The sequence below is a fragment of the Rhea pennata genome, chromosome 1 (assembly GCF_028389875.1).
Source record: "Rhea pennata isolate bPtePen1 chromosome 1, bPtePen1.pri, whole genome shotgun sequence".
NCBI lineage: Eukaryota > Metazoa > Chordata > Aves > Rheiformes > Rheidae > Rhea > Rhea pennata.
In genome coordinates, this window is record NC_084663.1 from 24,678,253 (window position 1) to 24,705,337 (window position 27,085).

The 27,085-nt window shown below is 36.5% G+C and overlaps 1 protein-coding gene across 3 annotated transcripts in view; it reads left to right on the forward strand.

The window, feature by feature from the left end:
* The window catches only part of CADPS2 (calcium dependent secretion activator 2), a 321,925-nt gene that overhangs the window by 285,088 nt on the left and 9,752 nt on the right, over positions 1-27,085 (forward strand). For all 3 annotated transcript variants that reach the window (XM_062583255.1, XM_062583235.1, XM_062583246.1), the window contains 3 exons: positions 3,247-3,330; positions 3,432-3,464; positions 13,185-13,292. In XM_062583255.1, the coding sequence (XP_062439239.1) occupies positions 3,247-3,330; positions 3,432-3,464; positions 13,185-13,292 (225 nt within the window). The remainder of the gene's footprint in view (positions 1-3,246; positions 3,331-3,431; positions 3,465-13,184; positions 13,293-27,085) is intronic.

The following is a 27,085-nucleotide window of genomic DNA, read 5'->3' on the forward strand; positions in this document are numbered from 1 at the left end:
CACTTTCTGTGCAACGTGCTAATCAGATTAGTTTCTCTTTTTTATTATATTAGAGATGAGAACTACTAGCACCTAGCAGAACTGATAGGACTTGATTATGTCAATATTATCCTTAGTAATAACACCATTCTTTGATTCATTGTTTAAATTTTCACATAAAACTTTCCTTCTACGATTAAGAAACATTTAAATTATTTTGTGTTCAGAGATGGACAACATAAAAAATATCTGTATAACGTTTCAGTGAGATTTTACTCCACAAAATGTTTAATTTAAAATACTTTGTAAATGTTAATTCTTTAAAATGACTTTGTAGTTTTTAACACTTAAAGAGAAAGTATGTTTTGACATGATATAAATATTTGGAAAATATATGAAGAAAAATTAAACAATACCTAGTCGTACTGTCACACCTCTGCTGCAGTAAAAATCTTAAGTGCTTAATATAAAAGGAAAAGCTTTCCATCACTGATAGTCTCATTTGCTGTATCCTTCAAACTGGGAGAATAGAAAGATTTTATGAGATGTTAGGTACTCTATTCATTGCAAACTGCTCAGAAATGTCTGCTATTCAGAATAAGAGAAATTAGATATCCATTTACAATTTGTGAATTAGGGACAAAAATAAGACTGTCATCATATTTTCAGTATGCCTTTTTTTCATTTGTTTACAGCTTGATGTGATGGGGGGTAGGGGCAGAACTCTATTCTGATTGGCATCCAGTAAGTTTTTGTAGAGATTTTTTTAGCAGTTTAAGCAAAATGTGTCCAATTATTGACAAATATGTTAAAAAAAACCCACTTAAAAGTGATGTTTTTTATGTAAACATAACTACAAATTCTTCGGGAGCTTCCAGCTCTACATGCAACTTGTCATCACTCAGAACTAATCTGTCAACTGATTTTTTTTTTTAAGTGTTATTGAAGAAGAAGGGAAGAGGGGAATGTAATGAGAGTGTAATGCTATTAAAAGTTCATCCTTGTAATTAAGTTATTTTTAATAGCTGTGAGTATAGAAGACAGAAGAAAAGAGTCATATTCCTTATGGATGTATGTACAAGAAAGTACAGAGATAACTACAAATAAGTACAGTGGGGTTTGTATTATTAGTTGTCATATATGCCATCAGAAGATACTGAAATCTTGGAACAGGGAGTAAATATTTTTTCGCCATTGGAAGTTTAACCAGCCTCTTCTCACGTGAGATGTGAAATGCCAATGACATCCTGACTGCTTCTGTTTCGAGGAGGAAAGCTTCTGAGGGCAGAGAGGAAGACTGAGGTTTCACTCTTGGTTTTGTCAGGAAAAGTGTCTGGCAATGGGCATAATATCTGTGTATGTCCATTCTTTGTCTAATGTAATTTGGTTATTTTATAACCTTTTCCCCTGAATTAAAATGTGTGTCTTTTCATGTTTCAATGGAATACGTGTTTCAGCATTTAACTGTAACAGTCATCTATGAAAACGAAACGAATACTCCTAATTTAGTGAGATTATACTTAGTAAAGATTAGACAGTGAATTGTATGGGCAGAACTTTCCAAGCTCTAAAACATTAAGCAAACTACCAGAACAGCACAAAGCACAGAGTCCCTCAGGGCAGCTGACTGAGGAAATGAGGAGCATACCCAGAAACGCTCCTAGAGCTCCACGAGCCTCTGCAGTGAGATCCCGGAAAACTAGAGACCAGCTCCATAGCTAAGCCTTGCCGTTAAATGGCCGTCCTTGAGGCTGCAGTGTTTTGCTTTCTATTCTTTTATGTCCAGTTTATTAAAACTCTCTGTTGACAGTGTGGACACCATGTTGTCTGTGAAACCAGCCCTTTCCATAGCAGGTCTTTGCACAGTAAGATTGAGCACCCGTTTGCAGAAAGAATCTTCGTCAGCCTGATAAAGCGAATATGGAGACTGCGGTGTAGGAACAGCAGCTTTCCCGCAGGCTTGCAGTGCCAGAGCAGAGAGCTGGTATCCAGCCTAATACGGGGGCGGGGTACAGAAACAACTGCCATTCTCCCTGATAGCTTCTGATGTGATTTTATTTCTTGACCAGCATCTACATACTTAATTAATCTTAATTAACCACTATAAATATGACAGGTTAGATATTGATAAATGACAAATGTAGGTTTGCACTTGTTCTTGCTCTTTGAACTGTTAAGAGCAGGGCTTATTGTAAAGTGATGATCTCGGTTCCTCTGGAGGTGACACTGTTGTGACAGTGTTACAGTGCCCATTAACAGCATGCCAGATGGAATTTTGTTCTGTCCTCACACTCATAAAATGATACTCATGCTTGTGGGAATGACTGTATTGGGAGCAAGTGATGACTTTTAAAACAACCTTTATATAAACTAGAAGACAATTCATATGTGAAAAATAAATGTGCACGCATGAAACAACTGACATATGTTACGCGCCATGAATGACTTGAGCAACGTAACATCACAAAAGAACATGAGAAGGAATTTTCTTTGCTTTTAGAACAATTTGGAGGAGTTTTAACATTAAGGCTACAATTAATGCAAAGGCCTGGAAGAGAGTTTTGTAGCCCTCAAAAATAAATTTTGGCAAAAGAGCTGTTACAATACGCTCATTGAAGAGTCATGCTGCTCAGAGAATTAAAGGTGAAACTGCTGGGCGAAGGCACCGCAGCATACTAGAGATTTAGGGCCTACATATCCTGGCCCTTTCTTGGCCATGCAGTGATAATTCAACAACACGTCCTGTACTGAGGATGGACTGGCAGAAAACAGTGGTGCTGTTTGTTGCATTGTTGGATAAAATTAGCTCTGAATTTCTACTGAGTAACGAAGGCAAGAGAAATGTGATATTGAGATAATCAGCTTTAACAATTGTGCTCCATCATCCATGGTCGTAGAAAAGGGCAAAGGTATTTTTTGCCCCAAATACGTGCTAGGTAGGCACACTCCTATATTTAACCACACAATCTAGAGGTACCAAAGTGGTATGGATTAGCAAACTAACCGCAGGAGAGTTTGGGGGTTGGGTTTCCATTTCTGCAGCAGTTACGTTGTGATTTCTATCAGTTCGATTTCTAGGTGAAACTGAAAAAAAAATGCTATGATTTCAGCTTTTTGGAGATAGAGTAGATAATTAGATAATCATATTTACAGATTGCATCACCTTGTTGCACAATAAAAGCCTGATGAGGGAGAACTCGCCTTCTCATCTAGAATATTTTATTTTGATATTGTGCATTTGGATTTTGTTTTGTGCTTTTCCTCCAGGTTGTTTCAGTGTTAGAAGGTGTGCTGTCTAAACTGTCAAGATATGATGAAGGCACTTTCTTCTCATCATTAGTTTCTTTCACTGTAAGTGTTTGAATTCCTAATGTTACTGAAATTTTAAAATTACACACAATCCCTAATTATAAGCACTTACTGTGTGTCGTTTTATTTTTAATTTTCTAAAGGTGAAAGCAGCTGCAAAATATGTTGATGTTCCTGTAAGTATGACCCTTTTAAATTTTTTTCTAGTGTTAATGATAATTCACAAAAACAGGGGTTTTGTTCACTCACATTTTTCATTGTTGACATTTTGCTTTCCTACGGAGATTCATTATAGCTTTGCACAGAGTATTTAAACAGCCACCACAGTCCTCAGAGGGCATTTCATTCCCCTTAAGCAACCAATAACCCTCAAAGCAAAGCTTAGAAAGGTTATTCTCAATGCACTTTTTCAGTTGTGAAAGAGTGAGGATTGTAACCTAGATACTCGTTTTTAGGAGACTTTCTGTCATTTGGATAAATTGTTCAAATGCACAGGATAAGCAACAATTAAAAGCATCATCTTTGGCTATCCGTTATTCATTAATTTCTTACCCAGGAGGACCAAATCTTGCACTCCTTATCTAATCTCTTGGTTTTTTTTAAATCCCTATTTGATTTATCATTGTTTATGCAATGTTCATCTGGGGTGAATAAAAATTAAAAATAGGTTCTTGTTAGAGCTATTTTATACATAAAAACAAATTTCAGCTATTCTGTACTACAGTTTTTTGCTTTAAAAAGGAAGGAGTAAGTTATCAAACAAATATTGTCAATATAACTGTCAATAAATATCCTTTGTTCTCTCACAAATCTATGTTCTAATTACTTTTCGATATGATTCTAAGACAATCTTATTTGCCAAGCATAGGAAAAAGAATGATTAAATTGATGATGTTAATGACATTGCAAGAAATACAATTACAAATACATAAGACCCCAAGCTATGCTAGTCTACATAGCAGCTAAAAATCTTTTCAACAGTTTTATACTTAAAAATATAATTACAAGTGTACATTAATTATTTTTTAAATCCATGTATGTTAAATAAAAGGAAGGAAAAATCACTATTTCTGGAATTTGTTATTTTCTATTTATTCTATTATCTCTTTATTTATTCATAAGATAACAGATTACCACATTTCTCTTCAGATAATATTTTCAGCCCTCAGTTTTTTCTTTTTGTTGAATTGTGTCAATGCTCTTCTTTTTTTTATTAAAGAAAAGTGGCCCAGTCTTGTATTCAAAGGAATGACCTCAAAACAAATCCAGCTCATTTAGGATAGCTCTTGTTAGTATTTTATGCTATACAATTGCCCAGAAAGGTCTTTGGCAAGGCACTTAAGACACAAAAGCCTAAGGAAAAAATAATACTGAACAAACCAGAAATCCATGGATTTCTGTCACGTTCTCTTTCCACATTACATAGAATTTCTATGAGAAGGTGCTACTAAGGGATTTTTCATGGGCCTGGAGGTGTTGACACTGAAGTCAGCGATAAAGATAAGACTGAAAACTACCTTTGCCACAAGCTCACAGAGTCAAGGGGATATTGCGAGTCAGGTCCGAAGTGATGCTGCTCCTGCGAAAGGGGGAAGGAGAGAGGGGAGGTGGCTGCTGGAGCTCGGCTGGCATTCCCACCTCTGCTGAGCGCTGTTGCTTGGCATGCAGATGAGACCATTTGATAGACTGGCTACCCATCTCCTTGCCTTTTTACAACCCCTTCACTTTTCAGCTGACCCACACACCTTTCCCGTAACCCAGGACTATAAACTACACTTTGGCAAGGCTGCAGGTCTGACCAAGCAAACATTTTTCAAACTCTGGAGGGCGTTTTTCCTGGCTCAAGAGAATGTGAAAGGAGCTTGGAAGGGTTAGGATTTTTGTTTTACTTCTTCACATTCTTCTCATCATTGTGAAGATATATTTGGGGCAAAGAAGAAGAGGAACAGGGTCCTGCCACTATTGCCACAACTGGCAGCCAACGATGCATGGTAATAGAGTCTAAAATCACCACTTGTAGATGATACAAATTCTGACTGCAAAAGGAAGCCTTAAGTCATCAAGTCATCAGATCATCTCTTGGACTCAGAAACGAAGTGAGAAATGGGGAGGGGGCAGCACAGGGTGAGGAATTTACTCTGAGTTCTTGCTCGTGAGATTGTAAGGTAGCAAGACTGCACTGAAGCTAATTAAATGGCTGTTGTGTGGGTGTATTTTAAACAGATACTACTTAAACTCTCTTCCTGTCCCTCGTTACCACACACCTGCATATCTTGAGGTGACTTAAAGGTGACCACAGTGGGGCAAGAAATTCAAGTATCTATGCTTGTAAAATCTTACTCTGTGTTTGGATTTGGATTGCTTGAAGTGATAGATGGCTTACGTGGATGCCAAAATGCAGCCCTTTAATTGGATGTAGTTTCAAATATGTGAGAAATTGCATTTTGTTAGATGACCACCTTCTGCCCCCATCACCCACCTTTGTTGGAGGATCTTGTTGAGTCACTTCAGCATTGTCCTTGGGCTCTGTGAAACAGAGGTTGTCAATTACTTAGTAGGTCAGGAGTGAACGGTTAGGGGCACAGGATGGCAAACAGCTGTTGGTATTTTCTCATGTGTCTGAATGCAACAGAGGTTTTGATCTTTGACTCTCAGGCTGAGTATTTGGCAAAGAAGGAGAAAATACTGTTTTATAGGGAAATAAGAGGAAAAACTTTCAAAATAGGCAAAGGAGATGTCAAAAAATAAATATAGTAGTGAGCAGAATGTTTTAAACATAGGATGAGACAGGTTAAAAAAAAGTGAAAGGGTAAATAGAAATAGTGACAGATTAAGAAAGACAAAGGACATTCTTGGATGACTCTTGGTCATTTTGAGGAAAAGGTTCATTCTATTAATAGGTAATTTAGACATTAAGTAATTGGACACAAAGATAGACACTCCCCAGAAGGCATTCTTTAACTTCTCAGGGCCAGGATGGGAAATGCAGACTTCAACTTGCGGTTTGTGTGACAGATTAAAATTATGCAATATTGCTGTCTACCCTTCTAATGGTTAGTCTTCACAGTGAATTATGAGTAACTCCATCCAGAAAAGCAGGATCCTCTTTTTTTAACTTGTTTAAGAAAGCATCCAAAGTAAGTCTCCATTTTTCGAATACAGATATGTATGTAGTTAGTCTTTTAGTATGCAGGATGTGCACAGTCACAAGGAACTTTTCATTGATCTCCCCTGGCTCTCAGTGTAGGGCACTATGTCAGTTTTCTAAAGTGAGATCTCAACAGAAATATTAGGAAAAATACAAAATAATCCAGCGTAAGAAGGGTAAACACAATGATATCTTATGATTTAATAAAAGTGATAAAGAAAATAACTGGCTATTATTAAGTTATTTATTTTTTGGTAATTCTCGCAGTATGTCATGCTCTAAGGTGAAAGAAATTATGGCTGTTGTGCACTATGAAGAAAGCAAATGTTTGGAGGAAAATAACACAAAAATTACAACTATAAATAATACCTCAGTTTGTTTACTTGATAATGCTCTGTTTTGATGCTCAGGAATTTGGCAATGCTATGTTTTGATGTTTGTGAATGCAGGAGCCAATTTAGGTTAGTCAAAACTTCTTTTAGAACAAGTTGTTCAAGTCTACTGTAATTTTTTATTACCTTTTCTTAAGTGGCCATGCAGAACTACGACTATTCTAATCTTTGGTTTTAATGATCTATTGATATAAACATTAATTAGTGAGAATAGAGAAAAAATGCAATAGATCTGAGAGTAAAAAAAAAGTATATTATTACTCTCAAAAGATTATTATTCCTAAAGCAAAAACATCATTTCAGTATGTGTTCAGTTCTCATTACGTGAGTCAGTGCGCACAAATAATTGCATATCTAGCTAGTCATTTCTACATGCATTTACCTACTTTACAAATGTAACCAGAGGAGCTAGTTATACAAACTGAGCATTTAGTTACATGCATATTTATATATTTCTTGCTGTTCAGAAAGATATGTTTAAATCCCTTTGTAGGAGCCAGGAATCTCTCCAGTCTTTCCAAGGGTGCTGAAGAAAACAAATCCCCTTTGGTTCACATAGGCCACATGTCGTGCCCAGAGTGCGGGGACACTGGGGACCGGGGCTGACACCACCAGCACAGAGCGCACACGCAGCCGAGCCTCATGCTCTGCTCTTGCCTTTGGGCAAGGCCAAAGGTGTGACAGGAGGCCTCACACATGGGTCAGCATTTGACTTGCAGGGTCCCATAGAGACCAGAGTGGGAACTCTGCCTCCTACCAGGCACATACGCATTGAGGTCTTCCAGATGCCTCTGTTTCCAGTGTTCACACTTGTATCTCATTACTTCATTTAACTGGTTTTAAGAAGTGAAAGGTTTTTTCTGGGAAATCAGCATTAACCGAGGTGTGACAATACTGTGCCGTTCATTTTTGAGCAGGAGTCACTTGGAGACTGTTTAAAAATAAAGAGCACAGAACAGTTGGTATCCTCATGCTCAGGTTTTGCCTCCCTTCTTCTTCCTCCTTTGCATATCCAGACCTAGGAACTTGCCCCTTCCATTTCCAATCCCATAAAACGAAACTATTGCAGAATTGGAAGGAAAGTTCTGCATCATCTATTTCAAGGTAGTCATATTTCTGAAATACCTCTTAAATGTAAATCAAAAGGATGGCTACTAATCAGCTGGAAAGTTAAATGTAATAGAACATAGTGGTTTCAGAAGAAAAGCAGGGTTTAATAACAGATTTTGTCATGGAAACTGCATCTTGTTGAAGATCCATAACGCTAGAGAATTGAGATCGTGATGCAAATGCTTGCACACCTCTATTGCTGTGTGGATTCAACAAAACTATACATATATGAAAAGGCATTTGCATAAACCCTTGCAGAATCACAGCTCAAGTTCTGCGTGACAGTCCTCTCTTAAAACGCATACCTTTAACCTGTGCCAAGGTTGCCTCTTAACCTACAAAATATGTAAGAAACAAGAAAAATGCATTGTATTTTTTCATTTAAGCAAAACAGAATTTTTTATAACCATATAAGGAGAAAATGCTACATAGAAATAAACTGATTATAGAAATGATGCATCCTTCTGCCTAGTGTATGTATTTTGATTTGTAGGAAATGAAGCGAGTGAAAATCTTGTGATGAGAACCAGTGGTTTCTGTTCCAAGAATATTTGAACGATATTTTAGATATAAAGCTCAAGTGATGAGCATTGCAGTACACAGAGGAGAAATTTCAGCCAATGAACTTTTCCAAATTCCTCTTTTATTTGGTAGTGGACATTTAATAAAAAGTGCCTACGTTTCTCACAATATCCCCTCCACCTTGTCACTCCTTTTCACTTGATTGATTTATCAGTGCTGTGGTTAAAATGTCTCCCTCCAGCATGCCGGGGTAGAGAGGAGATGAAATGCAAAATACAGTAAAGTTTGTTATTATATAGCTAGTCTGTAACATCTATTCTAATCCTTAAAAAATGAATGCTTTGACAAGATAGCAGCTCTGTAAAACTAGATGTTTTTTTCTTGGTAGTATCAGGAATGTGAGTACATTTAATATTCCCTGCTGCTAAGAAATGTTCTGTGACAAATGTCAAAGTGAGAATGAAAGTTAGTATCTATAAATGACTTTTACTGAGATTTGTGAACAAACTATTACATTGTAAAAGACTCTACAGAAACTTAGCTCTCTCTCTCCCGTAGGGAAAGGCTAATATTAGTGGCAGTACTAAACTTGTTGCAGACCTCTCAGCAGCAAAAATATCTGAATGCTTGAAAATCAACACAAAGCAGCATTGCCTTTAACTAGGTGCCAGAGGCAACTTTTGCTAGTGGGAACGATGTGTGCTTTCAAATTAAGTCAATCATAGTATAGCTTCTCTATCACCTTTGAAACTGGAATAGTGTATTTAAAATTTTGCCTCTTTGTTAAAGACACCCCATGACAGTGTTTTCCTGTTTTACTGTGAAAGGTTAGGCTGTTTCTTCTTTGTCTAAATTTGTTGCTATGAAAAAATGACTGTGGAGCTGGATCCACCTACCAGTGAATAGGAAAAGAGACAACCCGCACCTGTGGGATTAGGTGCAACAGCAGGAAGTAAGAGCACTTGCAGTATATAATTAACAAGGATTCCCCCCCCCCCCAAACAGCATGTTCATCTTGCTAGGTTAACTAGTGATTAACCCTAAAAAAGAATGTGCTGAAGTCTACACCCTTGATAAAACTCATTCACTGGCCAGTGTATTCAGTTACTTGTGTAACCAGTGACAAAGTAACCCTATTTACAGCTCTTCATTTCCTGGTATTTTATTTGATGTCTTTGTGTTTCCAGTTTCTCCATTCAACTCTTTGTTCGATTCCCTTTCATTTTCAGATAGGCAAAACATCTTGTCTGCTTTTCTGAATAAAACAAATAAATGTTCAATAACTTTTAATCGATCATAGAATATACTCGAGTCCCCCACCCCGACCCCGGAGAATTTTTCAGGCTGAGTACATTTTTTAAAAACTAATCCAATAAATACACCGGGTTAAATTCTTTGCTCAATAACATACAAATAGTTCCTTCTCATTAGCTACAGCAGATGTTCTGCTAGAGTATCAGAGGAGAGAATTTAAAATTTTGGAAATAAAAGTGGGGACTGACTTGCTCACAGTCTACCCACTATTAGTAATGAAATGTCTACATCTGGTAGTGTGATAGTTACTTTAAATATATCTCAGTTTCTGTTTATTTGTTTTTTAAGGTACAGCTATTGTTTGGTTTTCTTAATTCTCTCTCTCTCTTTTTTTTTTTTTTTTTAAGAATTTAAAATTCTACGCTAACTTTTTTTCCTTATGTTTAATAATCCGAAATAGCAGAACAATGTTCAGGTCATGTAATCAGACATTCATATCTAATATGTAATCTCTATGAAAAAACAGTTACGTATGTAATCTATAGTACTCTGCCTATTTTGGTGCTTATAATAGCTTTTTTTGTTCTTTCACATGTTTAGAGAAAACAAATTCAGTGTATTCAGTATGGAGAGATCATGAAGTATTTGATATATCACTCGTTCATTCAGTGTTTAATGTGTGTTTTGCCCACCATATGCAAAGATGGTTTGCTTGCAATAATTTTAGTGAGTTTTTAAAACTCACTTCCATACTCTTGGAATATAGATAATCTTCCTTATCCAGGCACATTTGTACTGTAAGCAGACACTGTTTAAAAGGAAAATTAATTTTTTTCCACAGCAATTTCAAAGATAATTATCCTGCACACATTAAAGAAGAATGAAGTGTTTTAAAGAACTGTAATTCTAATTGGTAAATGTCACCAGCTGTTGCAGTTACTCTTACTTGTGTATATTCTTTTAATGATTACACTCTTGTGCCACAAGCTACATGAAAATATATTCACTAGGTGTGAAATTCCCATATGTCACAGCTTCAAGACTAGGTAAACATCTCAAAGATAAGGGGAGAGTTGATGCTGATGGGAAATGTTATTTTTCTAGCTTTGGCTGCCTGCAAGACAAACATAGTTCTTTGTTGAACTAAAAGAAAAATGTGCGTGGATCAGAGAATCATTAGATTTCATCATTTAGTGGAAGATTTCTTTTTATATTTGAATATCTGCCTCCAAGAACTATAATCAGCTCTTCGTTTGTTAGATTACCTCCTCCCTCACCTCACACCCTGAGATTTCAAATTATTTTCCCATTTTGCCTCCAAGTAAGTCCTAGTCCAATAAATCACCTGTCGGGCTTTAGCAATTCCATAAAGTTTCATCTCTGACTAGTTACATTTTTGAAAACCATCTCAAATGGGTATACTACAGGACTATATCAAACTTTCTGTTTTAAATGTCCTTCACTTTGTGATTTATTTTAGTTTCAAAATATTTCCATCAAATTTTAACGAAAAAGCACATTTTTATCAATGAAATCTACTGATTTCTGTGAACCATGCTTTGCAACTGTTTTATCTATTTTTATTTTACATTTTTAGTTCTATACTTGGGAACAGGCTCTGTTAACTCAGATATAAATGTAAATAGTCCTGCTTTCCTCTTAAAAGTTTCATATAGACAGCTGTATGTAAGTGGTAAGTTTTTAAAATGAGCTTTCTTTGCCTCTAGAATGACTAATCTGAATATGCAAGACACCATGTTTTTCAGAGTGAGTTTTGGAGAGGCTATGAGTGTTAAACTAGGTCATGTCACATTTAACTGTTATATTTAAGAAATTGAACTGTCATTCATGCTAATGTATAAATGAGAAAGCAAATCTTCTTGTTTGGGATCCTCTTCCCAATTTGTTCCATGGTAGATTCAGGGAAAAGGGATGAAGTTCATTATCTAGCTTTCATTTATTGCAGTTTTAAATGGAGAATGTTCTCAAATATTTCATCCTATTATTGTCATGGCGGTTTCTGGATAAGTAACAGTTTGGGCATTTTGCACCTCTCCTGCTTTTTTGTGCTCAAATCTGATTATATACATTTTAGTATATTACATACTTGGTAATAAAGAATGAGCGAAATAAAATATTATCTAATTGTAGAATTAAAAGCAAGCCTTAATATAAAATTACATGTAAACATTTTAACTATATTAACATGCTTATACATACAGTTCTTTAACATATGCTAAATATTTTATTGTAACAGCTTTGTACCTGTGCTGTTACTCAGGCAGGAGCAGCTTCTGAGAAATGACTTATGCCTGGGAATACGGCGACTGTATATAGCTGCTTCCCTCCTCCTTCCCCCAAGCCCTTTAACATTCTGTGCAGAGCCAATCTTAACCAGATCTCAGTCTTTTATAAAGTTTTTTTTGCTGAAACTTACTCTAAAGTAAGTTATTATGAAACTTAACCTTCTTTTGCATGCTATGAATTTAAGTATTATTTGGGGCAAAAGATACCTTTTTTTAGAAATTTGCTTGAACTTGAAGCATTTACAGAAGACTCTTCGAAGTGCTTCTGTTCGTTCTCGGCCCAGGCTCCTGACCCGCTCTGCGTATGCCACCGTGAAAGGGGACATTGCTGGCTGGAAGGGGCACCTTTAGTGTGGGACAGCATTTGCGGTTCAGAAATCCCAGTTGGGCAGCAGAGAGCACTTTCAACAACCATCCTAGCCAGACTGGCACAATTTCGCAGCAGGACGGCATAACCTGATGTTTGGGAGTGTGCTATGAAAGATTATGCCCGCTCTGCCGTGAATGTAGGACTTGGACTGGTACAAGAAGGGAAACATTACAGTCTTTGCTGCTTCCTAGTCATCCTCTGAGCTGATTATTCCAGTGCAACAGTTTCAGAAAAATACTCTCGTACTAACATTTTTATGCCATTGTAACTCATTTACTTCCAATGAAGTGCTTTAACTTCATTTGAGTCAGTATTTTTAGAACTCTGTTAGATTAGAAACTGACCTCATATGCGAAATTTGGCTGCACATTGAAACTAAATCACAACAAATTTGATCCAGTGCAAAAGGAACTGAAAGCTACTTTTTAATCGTTTTCTGAATGTGGTGGCAGGATCTGGACCGTGAAGGAAGCTCTGAGAACCTCGCTAAGGACAAAGTGAGGAAAGGCCAATTTTGCTGTGGCTGTTACTAGAGCCGATATTTTACTGTATGGCAGTATATGACTCAAAGCATTCATAAATTATGAAAACTTTTAACAGTGTACCCTCCTGAACTTGGTTACTAATCTAGAATTCACAGCAGATGTAGTAAATATGAGTAGTTTATACGTATTTGAGAACTGAACCATAATCCCAGTCTTAATTGTGATTAAAAATAACTTTCTGTAAGTCTCAATTGTTGCGTGGCCTTTCTCTTCCCCTCTACTCTCTCCCATTGCTCTCTGTCTCCACAGAAACCAGGAATGGATCTAGCAGATACCTACATTATGTTTGTTCGACAGAACCAGGATATACTTCGAGAAAAGGTCAATGAAGAAATGTATATAGAGAAGTTATTTGACGTAAGTGACTACCCTTGTAATATCTGCTAACATCACTTCTACGCTGGAAGGGATAAGCTACATTTTGATTATATCCAGCAAGCAAATTAGATGCTTTTCATGCTGATCATTTTTCTTTGATTTTCTTTTATTGTCTTCAGCTATCAAGGGTGGGCTTCTTTAAACATTTTCTGCATGGAAATTTTAGGTTCTAGAAGGGCTAAATAAAAATGTTAGGAGAGTATTATTTGAAATAGGCATTTCTGCACTTTGAATTCCAAATTCATTCCATCTTTTGATTTTGAGTCTATTAGTGAACAGAATTGGACTGGTGTGGCTTCTTTGAACCCCATTGTACAGTTAATTTCCCTAAATAAGGAACTTGTACTTATTATTCCTTAAAGAAAGAAGGCCAATTAAGCCAAGCACATCTATGGATTTGACTAGTACTACCATGGAATGACTTTTAAGATTTAATTTTATCGCATTTTTAGTGTAAGACTTCTAAGATCTTGAAGTTGCCCAAAGATTTATTGAATCATGGATTTCCAGATTCTTGATCCTCTATATGCAAATTCAGCATAATCCTTTTCCTCAAGGCCTGCACATTGCTAGCCTGTGTCTTCAGTGTAATTTTCCTCAGCTTCTGTACTGGTCTCCAACCATTCCTTTCATTTGATTCCTCTTCTTTTGTTAGAAATGGTCACTTACTCTACCAAAATTTTCCTGATACAGGGCTCTCCTATAAACTCCCAGCTGCACTCTTAAGCATAATTCTACTCATTCAAGTTCTGAACACGAATTTTTGTCTAGCATTTCCCTTTCTGTGTTATCCAAAGCAGAAACTTTAAGAGGGTGAGATCATGGCTTTTATATAAATTTAAACCACTACACATGTAAAATATAAATAAAATACAATTTATTTGATTATAAACTTGGATCAATTTTCATGAAAGTGACATCAGTAACATAATTATGTAGGAATTTGAACAGGGAAAAAAAAAAGATCTCTGATACTGTGCAGTGCAATTCATTATAATAACAATTCTGGAACATAATATACACTTTGAAATGTATTTATTTGTGTAGCATCTCCTAAACATTTTAGAAAGCTTTGCTGGCAGTTTCATTTAATTATGCAAGATACAGCAAATGTTTTCATAACAGCAATTCACAGCCTTTACTGTGACATTACAGTTATGGCAGTCACAGAAGGTCCCATAACATAGACTCTCAGCCATGGTATGTCGTGTCAGTGTTTGTTGTTTGTTAGACTGGGTGGTCAAAATGAGATTTATCTCTCAGATTTTATATTTCAAGACACTCCCAGGCAGCTTTACAAAAAAAAAAAAAAAGAAAGAAAGAAAGAAAAAAAAAGTATCATCTGTTTTAATAAGCTAAGTGCTAATATGTGTGAAAGGAATGATTTTATAAAAGCTTTGATGCCCTGCAGGGGTAGAAAAATTATCATCCATCCAGCTGGCACCTTCACAAAGTACTAAAACCGTATTAGCAACTTCTGCTTCAGTTTGCTTTTGCACTGAATCTGCAAGCATATGTTTCATTTTCAAGTTTCCATTTTTTGTTTTTCTTTGGGGTTATTTTTGCTTATGTTGTAATTTTCTGAATGTTAATAAAATTATGTGCCGAGGGCCAAGTCTAGCTCTCACTGTAGAGACCACAGTGACTTTTCTGATGTAGTGGATTGGACTAAACCTTAGGCTATGTCCATAGTAGCAAACTGAAGAGGGCCAGGGCACAGTCTTGAGAACTAGCAAGCGGTCATCCTTACTGTTAAGCTATTAGCGTGGGTCCTGGCGTGATTTTGGTTAGGCCAGCTAGCACTATTTCCAGACAGAGCCTCAGTATGTTTGGGGTTAGCATGGGTCAAGGACCTCTTCCAAGTTTAATTTAAGCCATCACGCTTTTCAGCACAAGAAAACCTAGCTGTATGGTTGCCAGCCGTGATGGACCACTTGCCTTTGAGACACAAAACCATAACTATCCCCTTTTATTCATTCGTATGATGTCATGTAAGGGAGAAAAAAAAGTATACATGGTTATTGAAGCATGATAAGTATTCTGCGAAAACAAATATCCTTTTTTTTGTATCTTTGTACATGGTGGTATCTCATTTCTGCATAGCATCATATTAGGAGATATAAGCAGTTAAACAGAATCAGGCAAAAACAGTAACAAATATGTAAACTGATAGTGCCCAGAAACTGGAAAGAAGTCTCACTGTGTAAACTCACCTTTCCTGAGGTTACCTCAGCTCTAGAACAATGTATTGAACAAGGTTTCACTCATGATTTTTGGAAGGTGTTCTTAAAGTAGTAATTCAGCAAAAACTATGTACTGCTCATAAATTAAATTCTATCAAGCTATATTTTAATAGAAAGAATAAAAAAAGTTTAAGTTTTATGTATATATATTTCAGACTATTTGACTGGCTAGAGCTGCAGATCATTGCTATTTTCTCCTTAAAATACATAGTATTTTTCAAAGGAGAAATCATCAGCCAAGAGGAATAAGAAAAGTGCATGCATATACTTCAACCATGGAAACACTTAATTCAGAATAAGCAATAAACTAGAAAATTCTGGAATTGACAGATATCAGTAAAGACAAAATCAGGCCTTAAATGCTATTTTAATCCAAAAATGTGTGCTTGCAAACTAGTTGTGGATAAACTTCATTGATGTGATTCAAGATTGCTATGTACAAACAACTGCTACCATGACGAAGAAAACGGGATATCTGTCCAATGAAGCAATGTACATATAAAAGAAGATTATTTAAATTAAACAACAGTATTACTATAAGTAAAAATGGCTGAAAATGGGACACAAATATATTGAGGCTAGATGCTGGAAAATTTCTAAATTTCTAACTAGCTGAGATGTTCTAGAACAGTCTTCTCAAATCAAGGAAAGTGAAAAAATCTACATTTCTCTATGGTCGTGCTTGATAAGCCTGGAAAAGGCATTGCTATGCTAGACAAAATAGGAAAATTCAGGAAAACTGAATTTAAGTTGTGATATGCATCCTTATGTGTGAGATACACTGAAAGGGCTTTGAAAGTGGACCAGACTCCCGAGGGGTTTTTTGCACTACTTTTAAACCACTTAAAACCTATGCTTCAGTGCCTCTACTGATCATGCGTCAGAACAAGGTGGTTATATTTTTCCTTTTCTTTCCTCTGAATAATGTGGTATGAGGGTGCATTTCATTCTTCAGCTCCACTGAAAGAGGTGTAGACAGCATGCAGGGCAATAGGAACTGGTGCACCTGGTACCATCAGCATCTCCCGGGTGTCCAGCTACTGTGCCTTGTTCTTGCTCTCAAACTTAATCACCAGATTTGGAATCCCAGAGAGTTTTTTCCCTTAGTCAGTTTTCAAAGACCCTTAGGACTTTTTGCCTTCCTTTGTGGTGTAGGGAATGGTCCTTCTTTGGGGTCAAATAGGAATTTTGCCTATCAAATTCCTTCTTATTGCAGGAACTTTGGATGTTTTTGCTATCTTTTCATCTCTCCTGCTCTCATTCTGCAGGGAATTGTAGCTGAGGCTTTTGGTTTTTTCGCTGCAGACTTAAAGAGCACTGAAAAGGTGTTGCGGTGTGTGGTACATGTAGATGGACTGTAGTGTCTCCAGGTTAAATGTCAACTCTTCATTCACAATTCCCGTTTAATTCAGTGATCCATGTGATCTATTCAGATTTGCACTGAAGTAATCTAAAACACTGAAGTTACAATGGGACAAGTTTCTGTCTCTAATAAACCCAAATAAAGGAAACTCTTTCTAGCATTAATACTACAATGACTCAGGCAGATGCAGTGTCTTAACAAGTAAATCGTGAATACAGGAAGTCTTGTATTTGTTTAACAAAAAAAATGTTTAATTGTGATTCAAAGCATCATACAGTGAAACGTTATTTTAAATGTAATCATTTATACCAGGAAGTGATTTTAAATAATGTATAATAAAGCTTTTTAGGAACAAAATTGTACTTTGAAAAATGCTTATCTTCAGAGGAGGCTGTAAGAGTGGCACCTGGTAATCGGGAAAAAGAAATATTTAAATGGAACTATACAAATCTGGAATAAGTCTAAAATATCACTAAATAGAATAAGACTCACCTGCTAGGATCTGCTTGATGAATAATACAGGAACATTTGTACAGCCTATCAAAGAATGGCTCTATGTAGCTAGTCACAAGCTTAACAGATGAAAATAATATCCAAATATAAAATTCCCATAGGGTCTAATTCTATACTATCAAAATCAATGGGGGGTTTACCATTGGCTTCAGTAAAAGCAGTGTTGTGTCTGTAAACAGGGTATCATCACTAATTGGACTTAGATTCATATTTCTACCTGGAATTTTTAAGATGGGCTGAACATTTGAAATGGCATGAGACTTATAAATTAGAAGCTACCTACTTTAAAATAAAAATTGATTTTGCTAACAAGCCCACCCAAAAAAAGAAGTTCTTTTGTGTAAAATATATAGGTTGATTCAGTTCTTACCTTCTGTAGTGATGTAAACTTGTTAAGAGTCACTTTGATAGTGACTTGTAATTGTTAATTGCACCCAAAGTATAGATATATTTGTCTGAACACAGAAAAAAAATATTTCAAAAAATATGCTTAGTTTATTTGTCATGAAGAGCATTATCATGTAGGTTATATTTGTGCCAGTCTGTTGTGAAAAACTTAGAGTGTCAACAGACATACGATTCTAATTTCATTAACGCTATATATATAATGAGATTTTTTAATGCAAATAATTGATTACCACTCTAAGAAATAAAGAACTACTTATGAAAACAGTTTCAACTCATCAATGACTGACCATTGAGATAATTTAGATGTTTTCCAGCTTATTTTAAGGCTTTAATTTCTGGGAAACTGTACATAAGTTTACCATAAATATGTGATGTACTTCTTAGAGTGGTGTGTAATCACTCTAAAGCGATCATCCTGAAAAGGTCAGCGGTGGCATACGGGTCACCTTGTTCTCCTGTACAAGGTGGCACCTGTTAGCAGATGTTGACTTTGGCCCTGATCCCCCCATCTCTTATGTGCGCGCTTAACTTGTGTCGTATGACTAGTCCTGCTGACTTCCAGGGAAGGCTCCTGTATGTGAGTGTCCTCGGGGCTGCGGCCTCAGTCAGGGTGGAGCGTCAACAAGCTGTCTAGTAGATGTTAATGGTAAGGCACTCATACAACTTCTTCCGACTGCAGAAGGACTGAGCATCTTTATGAGCAGTATAAATGTTTAAGCACTCCAGATTTCCGTAGCTGCTTTTGTCTTTTATATTTCAGAAATTCAGATATAAGCCATTAACTCTACTGGCCTGTCATGACCCAGACTTGATTTTTTTTCTGTCAAAAAGAAGGCTTGCATTTTGTCTCTAATGCAAATTAAATGCCGATAGTGTTCCCATATCACAATCATTATTTTCTTTTTCCATTAATAGAAAGGGATGGATGATATAAGTTCAGTGATACATTTAAGGGCTTGGGAGGTAATAATTATTCTCCAAAGATTACTATGTCATGTAGCTCATTGCGTGCTTAAATGCGGATATGAAGTACTCATTTGATTAATTTCTGTTTATTTTTGTCACCATGTCTACTAATACATTCTTTTGCTAATGCTACATTCAGGCACGTGCATTTATATAGGATTTCTGGCCTTTTACAAAAATTGCATTAAAAATGTGCAAGTGCTTCTCCTTGGCAAATAAGTTAATTTTCATCTAGTGTTACACAACTAAAGCAACAGATATCTTAAAAACAAGTTTTCTGTAGTACCAACCGTCTGTGCTCTCCATGTCTACCTCAAAAGCAACGTTGTTGTAGCATTTAGTATTTAGCAATGTTTTACTAAGAAACTTCAATCATGGTTTAAAAATTTTATCATTCCTAAATTGCTGCCTGCCATCTTAATTTTATAAGTAATCTTCACTTTCATTGTTATGTAATCATTTGCAAGTGTGTGATTTGACAGAAAGTCTGCTTTTTTGATCCAAATTGTATGCCAAGGCAACTTCAGCAAGTTCAGGCTAGGTAGAATTGGTTAAAGGCCACATTTGAATCAAAAGCAGTGTTTGTATTAAACTTAGAAACATGAGAGGACCGTGCCTAATTACTTAAAAGCAACTCAACAAAAAAAAATGGATTGTAGCTTGTTGATCTTCATATTTTGTTGATAACTTGGAATAATCTTCAAGAAAAATGTGGGCTTCTTTCTCAGATTCTTGAAATTTGATCACAGTGCAAAATTGTCCTTTGGCGCAAATCCAGAAACACACATCTTTGCATGATGCACCTGGACATATGTGGCAGGTCTGGTAGAATCAGCTAATTAACAACACAGGCTTAAACAGGCACCTCATCTGGCAGTGTAGTTAGTTGCCTGATGGTGCTCAGCAGGATTTGGTAGTGCTTTTTATTTTTCTATCCTAATGGTCTGCTGCCCACCTAATTTTGCCTTATTGTCAGCCACTACTTACCGCAGCTTGAGGCCCTCCCAGGAGGCTAAATTATTATCAAAGGATTAGGGAGATGTAGCCTTGCAGCTCTGACATTTCTGATTACTTGTCTATGCCAGAACACTAATTAGCTGTGACTAATTAAGAAAAATGTTCCTGCCATAGAAAACCATTTAAAAGAACTGAGAAGTAGAAAAGCAATTGAAAAGCTGAGCAGTGCTCAGATTTACCGATGGTCTTTAGATTTTCGCCAAAGTCTTAACTCACCTTTAACTATGTCTAATATTTTTATACGGAAAACAGAAAGCTCTTCATAGGAGAACCAGTTTTAAGCTTTGTCTTGATCTGGAGAAATTCTTGTCATTTTAAACAATTTGTATGGCTTTTTTGGTAAAAGATAAATTTTCTAAAAAAGATCTAGAGGCATGGTCGCCAAATGTGGGGTGTGAAAGTGAATTATATATTTCTTATATTCGAAGGATAAGATGCAAGCAACTTCTTGTAAATTTGCTCTTCATAGTTCACTGAAATAGTCCTATGTTTTTTGAATCAATTCATGTCATTTTTTGAGATAGAAATCTGTATAAAAAAAAACAGTGCATTTGAAAATTGAAGAATGTAATTCCTGTTTGATTTCATAAAGTATACAAGTTTGCTTTGATTTTTTTCCCTGAAATATACTGAGAAAAGGAGTGCCCACTCTCGAAGGTGCTGATTATGCTGCTATCAATCCAGCAAAGCTCACTACTGTTGAAATCAATAGGACCACAACACACTTAAAGCTAAGCATGTGCTTCAGAGTTTGCTGCTTCAGAATATTCAGCACTTTGTAAGCTTTTTTACAGCAGAGCTGAGAGTGTTTTCTCTAGAGGAAACCTTAACACAATGCCTAGTATTGATATGTTCCTAAAGTTTCCCCTCTTCTTCATTTAATGCCATTTTTAATTTCTGATTTTCCATCTTGTCAGGTATCATACTGCCTGAAACATATAAAGATGTTTTTCTCTAAGTCATTCCATGTCCCATAGTCCAATCTGGCTTTTGTGTTCAGGGAATGGATGTCTGCCCTCTTTTTCACATGAGTGTAATCATATTATTTAAACTTTCCAAGCAGGAGAATGAGAATATATGAAATAGGTATTCTGATATCTTGCTAATAGAGATGTTGGGGCTCTTTGGATACAAAAGAAAAAAAATCTTTTTTAAAATGCTAAATATCATATCCTGATACTCACAAATTCTTACATAGTCTTACTGCCTAATTTTCCAGAATTGTATGAAAACCTCATCTTTTTTAAAAAAAAAATAGAATTACTATTAAAAAAACTTGAAAGGTAAATCCTGAGAAAAAAATAGGAAGATGAATTGAAAAGAACTCCAAACTCAAGATTTTTAAGCCAATACCATATTTTTTCTGAGAGACGTTTAACATACAGAGGAGTGAGACTTGGAGATTTTTGCTTGTTTTTTTTTTGACAGGGGTTTAATAATATTTGGAACTTCCAGTACAGTTTCCCAGAAATGGTTATTTCTGATCTATGCTATTTGTTCATTTATTTAACTTTGTTAAATGCATCTATCCATCACTCACAGTACCCATTCACTAAAAACAATAACAAATTTTATCAAATAAAAGAGAACTCCTTCCAACATCCAGGCACAATTTAGCCCTTTAACCTTTTTATCCTGCTAGGCACAAAGTAGCAGCAGCTCATTCCAGGCACTGCATTTTTTTTATCTGGATGGCTTGAAATGTGTCTTGCAACTTAATGGAATCAATTGAGCATGGACAACTATAAAAATATAAAATAGCCCCGAAACTTTAGATGAGTCTGTCAGTAAGGGTTAACTGTGGCTGCAGCTTTCACATTCTACGCAGTCAAGAAAAATCAATAGGGATTGTACCATTTATATTGTCTTATCTAATGTTTGTTCACCATGAAGTGCCAGGCGCAAGCACCATCTAGGGAATATTGATTTCCTGATGTACTGTAATTCACACATGTATAAACAGCAGGGGAGCCTTGTGGTTTCTGAAACCTTACCTTGAAGGCTTGATGTTTTAACTTGGATTTCATTTCAGTCAAGCTCAGCTTAAAAAGCAAAATCTAGCAAAACTGTGTAAATATTCACAAGTATGGACACAACAAAATTGTTGACCATGTTACAAGGAAAAAAATGCTAGAAACGGTAAGAATAATCAAGTTTTATGATATGATTAGTTTGGAGTAACAGAAACAGGTTGCTATGCTGTAGATCAAAATAGTGCCATGTGGGGAATCTGCAAAGTGCTCTAAAAGCACTGACAAAGTTAGGGAGTCGCCAGTGGAAACACCTGCTTATAGCCTCAGCCTGTTCCAGCAAGTAGAATCAAAGCTTTAACTTAGATTTAAATGTGCAAAAATGTTGACATATATATAAATTATTTCCTTTAAATATTTTCAGATGTTTTGTCCTATATTTCCATATTTTACACAGCATTTACTATCCTCCATGCTGCACTATACTCAAAGTGTTTGTGATGTACCAGACTAACAGTCCAAATAATGAATAGAAAACTCATCTCAAAAAAAAAAAAAAAAAAAAAAGAAAAGAAAAGAAAAAGAAAGAAAAAGAAAGGAAAAAAATCTGCATATCTAGAAGAGTGCACGTGTGCAGTAGGGTCAGAGATGGAAAGGAGCAAAGGAAGCACCTGCCTAATCCAAGGGCACTTTCTCCAGAGAGAAGATGGGAGGGGAGAAGAAAAGAGGGGGAGAGAGGAGGCTGGCCCTGTGCAGGGCGTTTGCGCTGCTCAGCGTGGTGCCCAGTCGATGCCGCGTGGGAGAGGAATGGCCTCACCGCCGTGCAGCTCCCTATCAACGCCACGGCTGCATCCAGCCCTCTCATATATTGCCACTGCAATAACGTAAACAGGTGATGGGGCAAGGTTGCTGAGGTAGAAAGAAATAAGCTGCGTGTAAATATTCACACAGAGGAACCGGTAACATGCTACAGAGTCCAATTAAAATATATATTTGACTTCATTCCACATGGAGCTGGGAGGCTAAATAGCGAGCTCCAGGACAAGAGCTATGAAAGTGAGTGGGTACCTAAAAGCTACATCATAGTCTTTGGCCCAGGTTCGGTTCCCCTCGCTTTTGGTGCTTGGTACTGAGATTAGGAGTATACTTACCTTGCAAGAGAGACAGCCTAGAGGAGGCTGAATTTTTACTTTGCTGAGAGCTCACTCCAGGGCTTCTTCAGGGAACCCAGGATGGCTGGGCAAAAGCAGACTTTGGTGCCTCAGTTACATGCCTTACAGGCAAAGTGAATCTGGACTTTTAATCTTGCCAGCTCTGTGCATGCGCTTATCCTTAAGTGGCGGAGAAGACTCCTCAGCACGTGTACAGCTAGGCACATTTGGAGGGTCTGTAAAAATAGTGCTTGTGATAGTAAGAGGCTAGTGCTACAACAAATAGCAACTTGGTCATTGCACATTATGTTCATTTGTTTATTTTGAGGATCCAAGCTGGCTTTCATTTCAGGGTCACTCAAGTGATGTTCCCCATTCTGTGCCTTGGAGGATGTTTGCAGATATACCAAAATCGCAGCACAACACACAGTATAGCAAGACCAACAGTGTTTGCTCCAGAGAGTTTTAGCACTAGAATAACCTATGAAAGTACTGTTCACAGATGCATTTCTTTTCCAGAGTGGAGTAGGGAAATGTTTGTGCTGTTAGTCTCTCACGGTCATGAGCATTATGTTAGTACCTAGTATTTAAAATCAGAACAGCAACATTACAGATGTCCAGATATGGAAGGAAGTTAAGCATGTCTAATTTTACAAACTTCCAGCTTCCCAGTGCACCTACCATATGTGAAGAAGCCAGAAATAAAATGGAGGTCACAAACATTGCGATTATGAAGTAGCATAAATATTGTAAATTAATGTTTAGCAATCTAGTATGCAATATGGGGAGAGAGAGGTACTGTATAGTTTGTATGAAAAGTGTGTATTTATTTGTGAATTGGCAGTAGTTCCATAGCAACTAGCCAGCTTCTAATTATAAACCCATTTTAAAGCATGAAAAATTGTTAAAAGATAGGTTTTTCAGATATGCTAGATGTTCTTTGTTATTTCAGAACAATATCCTTTTTTTCTAAGAAGTTTCAAAGATGCTTAATGTGCTTTTAAATGTACCCTGTTCTCCCTTTGCTGCTCATTACTGGTTTCTGAAAATTAGCCTGCCTAATCTGTCTCCTTGTATCACTGAAATATCTCATTCAACAACTGTTCACTTGCCTGTTGTCATGAGTCCTGCTGAACAAGGGCTTTCTGTCAGGGTTTGAGCTATTTTCCATTTTCTCCTGATTGCTTTGGGTGTTAGAGTGACAGTGGGAATCCCTCATTCAAATAGGCAGGGAAGAGACTTACTAGAGACTAAAGTGTTGGTTTCATCAGGAAGTCATTCTTAAGAAAAACAAAATATTTTTGAGCTCCCTGAGAGGTTCGTTTGAGTAATGGTACACCAAAGGCAGAGAGAAAACAAAAGAAGACTTCCAGTGGAAGGAAGAAAACCGTTCTTCCTCAGCTATGCAAAGATGCAAAAGGCAAATTAATAAACCCGATACAACTTAAAAAAAAATGTACATGAGGAACTGTTTGTAATCTTGATGTGCCAAGCTAAAGAAATCTTTGTCCTGATCCCCTTTTCCTGGAAGAGTGAGTGCTGAAGCATACCATAGTCGGCAGCATCTTGCTCCCTTCTCCATTCCTGTTACACATAGATATAATTCAGGCTGTGAAATTTTTTGCACATGTTTTTTTTCTAAAGTTCAAAGCTTGGTTAAGCATTTCAGCCCCACAGAAGAAGCAAAGGTAGGAGACATATTGCAGGTATATTCTCTGCAGAGCGGTGCAGCGTATTAGACACGTAATACACAGACGGGAAGAGACGGGTCGGGGGCTCTGAGCGAAGGGGGAGTTTGTGAGGGAACAAGGGGCACAAGCCTCTCAGAGCAGGAATGAGAGCTGTAGTAATGGGGGACTTTTGAAGAAGAACTTGGGTGAAACTGAGGGAAAGAAGTGAGGAGACAGAGGGGAGCATGGGTAAATAGAGTTTATTCATGTTACATTTCATACTGATTTAACCATTTGCATTTTCCAGGTCAAAAGCTTTAAACGTATAATTTTCAGTGTAGAGAAAAGGTGTCCCTTGTTTGTACTGCCCACTAATCCCACGGTTCTTGCAAAGCTAATTCCATAGATGTTTCACTCGTGCTTAGTTTAGTTTTCATTTCTTTCATCTCTTTTTGGTGAAATTCCAAGATAAAAAAAAAGGACAATTGCAAGAGGAATTAAAGTATGTTTCAGTGACATCACGGTGGCACCCTAAATCAAAATTATTCTCTTTCAAATTTTTGAACATTAAAAAACCCCAAAAAATCAGCCCCCAAACCTTCCAGAGCTGATGTCTCCAAAGTATATATAAAACTTCCTTTTTTCATCTCTCTGATTTATGCATCTTGATATCAGTTTTGATTCCCAAAAGTATCAGAGAGCAGAAATCAAATCAGCAAAGTATCTGTGATTATAAAATTTTGTCTTAGTGAAACAGTATCACTTATCTTTAAACCTTACTTACTGCAAAACAAAATCTGCATGTTCTTTGATATGGGAAGTAATTTATGCCATTAACAGTTGTAGGATTAACCTACTGATGTGTCAGGCTGAAAAAGGAAAAAAAAAGCTTTCTGAAAATTGAATTAACTGAATTATGAATTAAAATATTTTATTACATTTCTACTACTTTTTTCCACATTTACTACTATAATTCATATAAAAAAAGAACTGATGACAGTGTGTATTTTCATTTTGGACCATTTCCATTAAGAAAATATTTTAAGCTTGCTTAATTCAATCAGCAAAGTCAAATATTTTATTTCCAGCAATGTTCCCATTAAATCACCCATGAAGTTTAAGACTGGGAGTGCAGGGGGTTACACAGTGAACTGAAAGACAGTACAGCAATGAATTGTGGAATGTCTTCCAGCAAAATCCATAGCCACACAGTTAATAATATGTCAGGCTCTTTAAATGCATGTAAAATGTTCATACTAGAAACTATGTTGTTGTTGGATGAAAGCTAACGTCCGTTAAAACATCATTTCAATTTTAATATTTGTATTGCTTGTATTTTGTGTGTTGAAAATAATAATACAAGTAATATGAGTGATGTAGTAACTATACAAGAAGCAAACGTGTAGGTCAAACCTAGCTAAACATATAGAGTTGCAACAACATTAGCCTGTGTGTGATGAGAGCCCACATTGTTGTAGGGAGAGGTGATCTGTCGCAGGAGGGCAGTGGCTCTCACCATGAAATGGTGTGGAGCTGACAGCGAGAAGGGAAAGTTCTTGCACAAGAGCCTCTTCTGCTCTGAGGTTTCCCCAACTTCTCCTCCTTCATTTTCCTGGTCACTGAAACAGTTACCCTACCTGGAAGAGCAAATCAAAGTGTCTCTCAGATGCAGCCAGGTCTCCCACGGTGCAACCCAGAAAAGAAAAGTCGCTTAGGAAAGAATTTGCTCCCTCCCCGGGGAGTGAGGATGCAGACGGGAGTTCTGGGAGGGCACTGCGTCACTGCCGGACACGTTCTGGTGTGTCTCCAGCAGAAGAAATGGCTATTTTCACCAGTTAATAAATGACATATTCGGGAAATCAGTATTGATAGAGTAGCAAGAGAGTACTAGATGCTGATACATGAAATTTGCTACCTATATCTAATTACAGTTTCCTCAACTGTTAAAGGTTTGTCTCTGCAAAAAAATGTAAAGATTTCTGAATGTTTATTACTTCTTCTTCCTTGATTTTTTATTTTGATATTTCCATGCATATTTTAAAAGACTTAGTCATTTCTGCAGACCATCCTTTGATGTGATACAAAATTGCTGATGGCCTGCAGGTTGAGAAATCCTTCACCAGCACCTTTTTTTTTTTTTTTTTTTTTTTTTTTTTAAGATTTATCAAGCATTTCCATCCTACAGAAAAGTTTACAATCTCCAGATGCTCAGGATCTGTTGAAATTATCAATTTTGTCTACACTCAAAAATGTAGCTATAAGTCCTGAACCTCCAAGTATTTTAAAGGCTCTATCTGTTACATTTGGTTCCCTAATTATCGTTAATGATCAATAAAGGAAGTCAGTATAATTGCTCCTATTTTGCAAAGAGGGAAATAAATTATGAAACTTTTTTTCTAACTTTTGATATTTGCATTTGTAAGGAATAACTTATTTATTCTTTCATTATTTAACTTTGCTTTTGAAATGTT